Source organism: Cottoperca gobio, chromosome 15 (genome assembly GCF_900634415.1).
Source record: "Cottoperca gobio chromosome 15, fCotGob3.1, whole genome shotgun sequence".
NCBI classification, from domain to species: Eukaryota; Metazoa; Chordata; class Actinopteri; order Perciformes; family Bovichtidae; genus Cottoperca; species Cottoperca gobio.
The window spans coordinates 19,090,025-19,099,911 of record NC_041369.1 but is presented as its reverse complement, the minus strand read 5'-3'; the positions used below and the strand labels follow the sequence as shown (position 1 = coordinate 19,099,911).

The following is a 9,887-nucleotide window of genomic DNA, read 5'->3' as shown; positions in this document are numbered from 1 at the left end:
GAAGAAGAAAGTGCCCACCAGCTGTTTGTCCGTCCTATCTGAAATGGAGCGCGGTGTTGTTGTTTTTTTTGGTGAGCATGATATTCACAGTTTATGAGCGTGTGTGTTATTTTTGTGAGGTAGAGGGGATTACGGCTGCCTCAGTCCTCTGTACCAGAAAGAGCTTTTTAAAGGAGTGTTTCCCTCAAATATTAATGCCCCACAGAGTGGTCCAGCTGGGACAGATTTCGCTGGGCTGGGCCAGTCAAGGGCAAAGAGGTCTGATCCCTGCGTGAGAGCAGGAAGAGATGAAACAACACATGCATACACACCTAGAAACACACACATGCAGGACTCTCTGGAGAGCTCTAGGAATAGATCGCAAAGTTTAGAACTCCCCATGTCAGCCACTTTGGACAGATGAGCCAAAAAGACACTTTGACTTTCAGAAAGTGCGTTCAAACGCCAATGTCATAATCTTTATCCCTGATCTCCAGTTGGTGACCTCCTGGTTGAATGGCTAGAGGATTTCTTATTTATTACTGAGTGAAATTCTAAAGGTTTAAACATGTCATAGTTTACAGTTAAGATAATATTAAATTATTGACCATTAAGTCTCCATCATGTTAGAAAACATGACATTTCTAACTGTAAACTTGGTATCATGAAGTTTCCTGCAGAAACTGACCACGTTATAGCTCACATAGTATCAACTGTGCAGAAGCTGCTGGCAGACGAAAGTGGTGCAGAGTGTGTTAGGGCGGTTGATCTGACCTTGACCCCGTGGCACGGGGCACCTAAGGTTCCTTGTCGGGGACATTGGAGGGCTCGGTAGCCTGAAGCACATGCAAACACACATGCACGGATGCACACACAGCCCTGAGGCTGAGAGGTCAGAGGTCATTTTGCTCCAGTGGCTGTCCTCAAATCCTTTTTCAAACCAAACTCATTTATTTTGTTTCTGTAAAGATGTCTCGTATTACAAGATGAAATAACGAGGAGTGTATTTGTTATCATTTTGCAAAAAAACAAGTTTTAAGAAATCAGATAGTGATCGGTGGAGACGGTTCACATACATGTTGGCCAGTTGCTTTTCTACGGAGCCCCAGCTCGATCCTCGGCCGCTGCGGTCCACATGTTACGTACGGTACGGTAGCGGACTCTATGAACGTGAGTGAACGCTGACGTGCAGTTTAGTGGAATGTCCCCAATTACTGTCTCTGCTGAAGGAAATGGTTATTTCCTTTCCCTTGTTTTTGTCAGCAATGAGCTTGTGGGAGAAATCGTCTCAGTGACAGATAGACGGCATTAGAAGACTTGTCAGAATGCACAACTCATTATGAATGTACCCTGTCAAATGTGTTCAGCAGCGGCTTGACTTTTAAGTGCTTTATTTATGCTGAGCTCTGGCTCTCTCTTTGGGGTTTTTTAGAGCAATTAATAAATGATGTACTTTTCCCCTGTCAGCTAATTGACAGCATTTGAGCTGGCAGGGAGGAGAAACTGGTTCGTCCAGCGTGGCGACGGTGCAGATTGGCTTCTGTGTGCGGTCCAGACAGATTCTCAGTTTGAATGGTGAGATGCCTCAGCGCCTGCTTGGCAGCATGAGGAAGAGGACTAGACATGAGTTTAAACATGCACAACCACACACACACACACACACACGTAGACACGTACTCTTACTTAAACTCTCAAAGCCACACACATCAGACTGCATCCATTTAGTCATCACAGTGCGGAAAGAAGGACTGACGGACGGGAAGGAAAGTGGAGGAACTTCTCTTTCTCTAACGCACTCGCTCGTTTCCGATGGTGTTACCCTTAACCCTCATCAATGATGCACCCTATCTTTCTCTTTTTTCTCCCTCTCTTCCGCGTGCTCGCTCTCATTGGCTGCAGGAGGTTTGTGTGTGTCCACATTTTTTAGGGAGGGAGGGAGGGAGGGAGGGGGGGGGTCTTTTGGGGCGCAGTGCAGGTGATGTGACTGATGAGGAGTGACTTGATTTCATGTAAATGCAAGCGCTCTGAGGGAATTCACTTTGGATTACGCGCCCCACTGTGCACGGCCCATGAAATATTAAGCGCCGTGTCACTTTTTGTCCACAGGTGTCACTAGCGGGCAGAGGGGCCAGAGCCAGAGAATCGCAGGAGAGCAGCGGGGGAGGGATTGGGTGGAAGGGAAGAAAATCCCTTTGCATTTTGATGAGGTGTAGATTTGGCGGGTTTAGTGGAAGCATATGCTGGGCCATACTTCCCACCTGCCGCCAGCTAGTCACCGCTTGTCAGTCCTTGCGACGCAGCGCGCTCTTATCACTTCTGACATGGCAAGAGCAAGAAAAGGAGGGAGGGAGAGGGAAGTGCAGAGGAAGGGGCTGTTTCTGGCCTTGTGTGTTTTTGGTATTGTGAGAGATGTAAAGTCTCCGTTGTTGAGTCTGCTTTCCTTCCTGGCTGCCCTCTCCCCACGCACACCTGTGGGGAGTGTGACCTCGTCTTCAACTCTTTCTTCAGTGCACCTGTATCTGTGAAGTAGAGTGGGCTGAAGAGGCACGGCAGTCTGTAATGCAGACCTCCATGAACTCTATTCGAGCCTCCGCTGAGTTAAATGGTGGGGTGAGAGTCGAGCACCACCTTAATTAAAAAAAGGTTGAAATTGCAGCTTCATAAGATGGAAATGTTCACTCTCCTCTTTTATTGTCTCTCTCCGTTTTCAAACAACCCGTTAATGCCTCGCAGCAGACACAGTCTACCTTAGACGCGGAGAGATGGCGAGACAGATGGTGTTGGAGGAGAAAGAAAAGGAGAAGTGACAGGTACTCATGTCCAAGGACGGGAGGAGATGACAGCGACCGGTTCACTTCACTCCTCTTTTCCTCTCTTTTCTCCTTCCTCACTTCTCGTGTGTGACAGTTAACCTGAAGACATGAATCTGATGATGATATCTTGTGACCACCGCCATGCTTAACTCACTACTTTGATACTTCTTGCCCGGATGGTATGTCAAGCTTTATGCTGACCAACCTGGAGAGGCCTCTACTCTGTGCCGAATCTTTTATTTAAATTGTACAGACAAGGGGGGGGGAGGCACAATGGGTTACGCACATATGAGGATTATGGAGAGAAAAGTGAAAGACCTAAAGGGAGAACATGAATGACACTATCACACCTTATTTTGAGTTCATACAGATGGAGTATGGATGCTTTGTGCAGGACGGACAGTGTCACGTTACCTTCACATAGCAGTCTTGGAAAGAAGCTGAGGTGGTTTTATATAATAATAATAATAATAATAATAATAATAATAATAATAATAATAATAATAATAATAATAATAATTAACCAGATTGAAGCAATTTCTGTCAAATCTCCCTTTCTCCTGTCTGTCATAAATAAGTCCATTAAGACCACAAAGACATAATTGAAATCCGTTCAGCTGCAGTCCTTCCTCTTTGGAGTCCTGGCAACCAGTGGGAAATAAAGATGGTTATTATAAACCACAAAGTTGGTTTTACATTTAGTTTTTTGGTTCAGATATTTAAAAAAGGTTTAATGGTGAGTTGAGTGTTGTTGTAGAGAGTGAAGAGTGCCACTCACTGGCCAAACTGATTGCTTTTTTTGTTTTAGTGTCCTGACTTAATGCTGCGTAGCTAAGACACACAGTGACTTTGTTGTAAGCCTGTAAATAATGGGAGTGAAAACTGAGCGAACGCAGCTTCTGATTCAAAGGTTTAGAAGCTCTTGGTCACAGACTTGACTTGACACAAACATGCCTGCTGTACAACAGAAAAGTGCTGATGATCATGAAAGCTCACGTGCAGAAGCCGGAAAGTGAGCGAGAGAGAGAGAGAGAGAGAGAGAAGGCCGGCGTATGCATTTATACCTCCAGCTCTCCATTCACTTGTTTTCCGTCTGTCTGGCTCACCGTGAAATTGATTATGGATTATTCAGGAGGAAAGCAGGAGCTCCCTCTCTTCTTTCATAAAAAGGCCGGGATGAAAGCGATTAGGGGTTAAGAATGGACGGGTGCACTGCAGAACGGATGGATCCTCCATTGAGAAGAAAGGGGACGATCGCCTGTTTGCTTTTTCTTGAAAGCAGAGTAGATGGATAGTGAGAGGGCAGATGAATGAGTGATATGGATGGAGGGAAAGGCTGGATGGATGGATGGAGTGGTTCAGGTAGTCTTACCTGGCATAATGCAGCCCCAGCTGCAGGGTTTAATGGCATATAAAAGCCTGGAGCTCATCTTTTATTCAGCTAAAGAGAGAGACTGCCAGGTGAACGCATACATCCCAAGAGGATGCAGAAACACAGAGCTGTGTATATATATATATATGTGTGTGTGTGTGTGTGTGTGTGTGTGTGTGTGTTTCAGAGTGGAGAGTAAATACACACACACAGCATCTTGAGGTGTGTCAACTCCAGGAAGCACTTTAGGGTAGTTTGCATGAAGTCCGCATGGGAACAAGGTGTATTGGTACACTCGATGTGGTCATATACAGCATATATATGCACCTAAAACCGCATAGCAACACACTCTGAGAATGAACACACACACATGGGGACCCGAAGAAGCCTTCATTCAGGCCCAGGTCCTTTATGGGCATGCTCCCAGTCATATGCAAAGTGCTGCAGTGCTTCCTCCACATGTGCACACGCAGACACTTGCGGGCATTTTGAGTGCGCATGTGAGGCTGTTCCATATGCATGTGGCTGTTTTGGCCTCCTTCCCTGGGGCAGGACCTCGGGGCTCTGCTGGAGTGCAGGGTGATGGTGCAAGAGTCCACTTCAAGGCGAGTGCGTGTTTTTGTACACAAATGCTCCAGTCCAAGGTGGAGCGGCCATTAGCATTTTGTCAATGGAGGGTTTATGTGTCGGTGATTTAACTGAAGGGTTGAGGGAAAGTATGTGCCAGCTCATTTCTTAGACCATGTTTAAGAAGCGCCTACACAGCTCCAGGCCTGTACATGACAGAGAGTGGAGAGAAGTGTGTGCATCATGCCATTTTTTTAAAATTCAAACGGCCCAAACTGTAGCAACAATAGTTTGTGTTTCCGTCCCGTGATTTGGATCCGCTCCACAATGTAATGGGTTATTGGCCAATGCTTCACCATACCACCAAGTTTCATGTAAATTGGTTCAGTAATGTCCCCTTACAAACCCCCTGCTGACAAACAAACTGAACCGGAAACAAAAGAACCGTTAATATCAGCCTGGATCTCATCCCCTTTTTTTGTTCTTATTTTGACAGTTGGCAGGAATTTCATTAATATTCATCAGTGCCTCTGTCACTATACAACAACTACTACTTGTGCTTTCAGGACAAAAAGTTAATTACTCAGTGTGTGTGTGTGTGTGTGTCTCTCGTAGGTGTGGTTGAGGTGATGAAGGCAATGCAGAGTCTTAAGGTCTTCCCAGATACCGAGACTTTGTCCAACTACGTCCTCCCCGCCTTCCCCGACATGGACGCAGCTCGAGAGGCCCTCAAGGTGTGTGTGTGTGTGTGTGTGTGTGTGTGTGTGTGTGTGTGTGTGTGTGTGTGTGTGTGTGTGTGTGTGTGTGTGTGTGTGTGTGTGTGTGTGTGTGTGTGTGTGTGTGTGTGTGTGTGTGTGTGTGTGTGTGTGTGTGTGTGTGTGTGTGAGAGAGAGAGAGAAAGTTTTAGCTGACATGTAGTTGATTCTTCTCTGTTCAGGATGCGGGCGTGTCTTTGGAGTCAAGGATGTTCGTCTCCTTCGAGGCTCGCTCGCTGGCTGCTGGCAACCTGGCCGAACTATACACCATGTGTAAGTATACACACACACACACACACACACACACACACACACACACACACACACACACACACACACACACACACACAGCTACTGCATCTTGAGCACCCATCATCATAAAAACCGCAGCTTCGCCTGCGGGCTAATTGGACCAGCGTTAAAACACACACATGAATACACACACTCATACATTTGCCCACCTCTGTGCTCATAATGCCTTTTAAGAGATTAGTCTATGTAAATATGTAAAGAACGAGAGGCGCCTCAACCGGCAGAGGGACGCGATAGAGAAGTCTGTTAAATTATGGACGACTCTTCCTGTTTTTCTGTCTTTCATCTCGTTTCCTTCTCAAACGTCGACCCCTGGTTTTTACATACATCGTTCTGTTTCCTCTTTATGTATTTCACTGTCACCAATGGATTTCCTCTCCCCCATATGAAGACAGTTTATGGATAATAAACATACATAATGGAATATTCAATAACAAGCCCTGATAATCCTATTTATTGGTGTTTATACTCAGCAGCTCCCACAGATGATGTAACGACTTAATGTGCACAAGACGAGTTCAATGATTTGTGTCTTGTAGCTCAGATTTCTGTTGCTCTGTAATGTTCCACATACAATAACACCTAAACCACGCAAATCAATTCTCACGGAAACAAGCTGTTGCTGCCTTTTGTCTTTCTTTCCCTTCTTTCACTCCGTCTCCTCTCTGTTTTCCAGTGTCGGACACCTCCTGCCCCACGTTGGATCTCAGTGTTTTCCGCAGCAGCCTCATCCTGGGCTTCATAAGGTGAGTCAATTAGCCCGTCTATTTATGTCTTAATGTGTTCTCCGTCATTTCAGAGTCCATATTTCTTCATAATTTGCATCATAACTCCTGACAGGCGTTTTAGGGAGGCCTGTAGCACTAGTGTGTGTGTGTGTGTGTGTGTGTGTGTGTGTGTGTGTGTGTGTGAGTCCACGCGGCGGCTGCCTCATGCATATGGAGCCAGTCAGCTCTCGCCCCAAAGCACCGTGGGAGATATGTAAATTAGCAGATGCCCACCACTGCCCCGTATACACAGACCCCCATACTCTGACTCTCTCTCAGACACACACAGTTAGCCTTGGGACCGGGGTCTGACCCGCGGGCTTTTGTTGAAGGGGTGTTTATGAATATTTACAGTTTAGCACTACACACCCACACAGAAACACTCCGGCCCCTGAGTGAGGCTGGAGGTGAGTCAAAGAGAAAAGCGCCGACTTGTCTGCAGGGACCAAAGTTATTTCCTCCACTAGAAAGCCACAAATCCGCTGAGCTGAGCGTAGCTTTGAACTCTCCATTCAGCCAAGTGCATTCTTTGTTGTAGATGATGTGTTGGTTAACTCTGCGGATGTTGATGATTTAATGTAACGTAATAGATAAAGTAAAGGTTATGTGTTGCAAGGAACGCAGGTGTAATAATAGCAGACGCACGATTGTAGCAATATAGTTTTATTTTATTTCAAAACCACAAATAAATGTAGATTACCTGCCTACCTATTGTTCTGTGTAAAGACTGGCAAAAAATATTTAAAATCAGTGTATCCACAAAATGTTTGTCCGTCTTATTTTGTGTCTAAATCCGCTCCCTCTCCTGCATTTGCTATGCACTCATACATTAACACACACACACACCTACACACTACTCTGACTGTTAAGTTCCCTGACAGGGTCATAATTGGGCTTGTCACTTGGGGTGTGTGTGTGTGTGTGTGTGTGTGTGTGTGTGGCTGTGGCTGTGAGCACCGTGTCATTGCAATGCGGGACCTGCCCCTGTCAAAGACAAGGTCAGGGGATAATTTAATCATTAAAGACCTCTTCTTCTCTCTGCTCCTCTCATCTCTCATCTCCCCCAACTAGCTGACAACGCCGGAAATGTCACACACTGTCATCATTTAACGTGCGCACGTGTGTGTGTGTGTGTGTGTGTGTGTCTTTTGTGGTTTCCCAGGCTTTTGTACTGCTGTCTTCCCTCTCTTGTACTGGGGGATTGAGGGTGTCAAACACAAAGATTTCTTGCCGTATTGTATTTTATTACACTGTCAATTCAGCAGCTATGGCAACATGACACATGTCAGTATTATTGGTATATTTGAATCAAATCCTATTTGCTGTCAGACAATAAATGATCTAAACTTAATTCTCTCAAATATTTATGAGGTGTATTTATATTCAAAATGTATATTTTTAATGTTTTAATGTTATAACATTGAAATAAAGGCAACGACAGATTCAATTTTCAACCCATAGTTCACCGACAGTACAAGCAGTCGATAGTAAAGAGAGTTTAGTTTAAAGACACTTCGTAATATTGTTATTCGCCAACTTTAGAATGATCATTTATGGGGAACAGAGTCGAGCAGAGTTGGTAAGTCTTGAATAACTGTAGAGAAAGGGAGAATAAATCCATGTTGGAGTGTGTGTGCGTGTGCGTGTGTGTGTGTGTGTGTGTGTGTGTGTGTGTGTGTGGGGGGCTTCTTTTAAGAGATGTATTTTCCTTTTATGTTTTGTGTCCTAAAAGCAAAACGTACTCTCACTTATGAGCAAATTGCACATTAACTCTGACACGTTGGAGTCTTGCTGACCCCGCTGGCGGTGCGTGTCGACCGAGTGCTTATGTCTTGTCCTCTACTGCCCCCTGCAGGTCTTCTGATATGGAGAACATGGTGAAGGTAAGAAGTGAATGTGTCTGTGGAGAATCATTTACTGGACCAACAAAATACTTGTTAAGTAGTTGAAAAAGTGCCGACATCTACAGAAAAAGATGACTCCTTCTAAAAACAGACAATCATTAAAGTTCAAACTTAACTGTTTAGTATTTAAGGTATTAGATGTCTGAATGTATAAATAAATCTTAAAAGTAAAATCTTTAACATGTTCCCAGATTACTGAGCTCCTGTACAATGACGAGCGCTTCTCCAAAAAGGAATCCAAGACTTCTGGTAAGGAAACGTTTCTACACACTGTTCGTGTGTGTGTGTGTGTGTGTGTGTGTGTGTGTGTGTGTGTGTGTGTGTGGTGTCGCCTTTTTGTGTGTATCATCTATCACGTATCGGTATACAAATTTTCAGACTGTAGTCTCTGTCTCAGTCAGCTTCCAACTATAATTCTGATGACAAAAAAAAACAGTGTGTTTATGTTCAGTCTCAGTAGCACAAATACTGCTGACCGGCCGGCTTCTCGTCATGAAGTGTGTGTGTGTGTGTGTGAGACTGAAAGACATGCTCTCTCCATCTGAGGAAATGGAGCCTGGCTGCTGACACAGTGCTGAGTAGTTAAAAGTGTGTGTGAATGCTGAGCAGCGTCCCCCGTCTGGCAGTGTGTGTGTGTGTGTGTTTGGAGCGTTAATGTCACTCCGTGTAAGTGTGTGTGTCACAGAGAGTCCCCAGCTCTGAAACTGGTGTTTGTGCTGGTGGGAGCGATGGAGACTGTTATCCATGTCACATCCCATTAGACCGTGTGTGTGTGTGTGTGTGTGTGTGTGTGTGTGTGTGTGAGTTGAAGTAGTGGGAAGCTGTCACTGCCAGCCATTGCACATTCACTCACACTGCAGCCCAATAGCAGCCTGTGTCAGCAGAAAAGAAACACAAACACACACTCTGCAGAGGTTACAGAAAAATTGTATAAATGCACAAATGGTTGCAGTGACGGACAAGGTGGCAAATGAAATGTATTCCCAAGACAACGGCTCAGTGTGTGTGTGTGTGCATTTCCATCGTCTCTAGAAACGGTCTCCTACTTCTTGTACAATCTGATCAACCAAATGTCAGAGGAGGAGGTGCAGAAACAGGAAGACAAGCTGCGGACATACTTCAATGAACTACATGCTAAGGTACACACACACACACACACACACACACACACGATGATGGGAGTTTACTGAAAACAAACACATACACTAATATCCTATATATCCAGTTCATTCATAACCTTCCCACTTTAAAGGAGCTTACACACTCTGATCTGAGATGATTTGCAGTGTGTAATCAGACTTGGATTATTCACGATATACACACACACACACACACACACACACGCTCCATTTCTGAAGAGTGATGGTTTGAGTTTGGACATCCAGACATGTTGTGGAAGATTAAATCATGTTTTACAT

At 44.9% G+C, this 9,887-nt stretch overlaps 1 protein-coding gene across 1 annotated transcript in view; it reads left to right on the top strand.

The window, feature by feature from the left end:
* Positions 1–9,887, top strand: part of lrpprc (leucine-rich pentatricopeptide repeat containing) — a 46,798-nt gene that overhangs the window by 5,909 nt on the left and 31,002 nt on the right. Inside the window, exons 12-17 of the mRNA XM_029449967.1 lie at positions 5,347–5,465; positions 5,669–5,759; positions 6,475–6,544; positions 8,421–8,448; positions 8,661–8,718; positions 9,502–9,608. Of these exons, the coding sequence (XP_029305827.1) occupies positions 5,347–5,465; positions 5,669–5,759; positions 6,475–6,544; positions 8,421–8,448; positions 8,661–8,718; positions 9,502–9,608 (473 nt within the window). The remainder of the gene's footprint in view (positions 1–5,346; positions 5,466–5,668; positions 5,760–6,474; positions 6,545–8,420; positions 8,449–8,660; positions 8,719–9,501; positions 9,609–9,887) is intronic.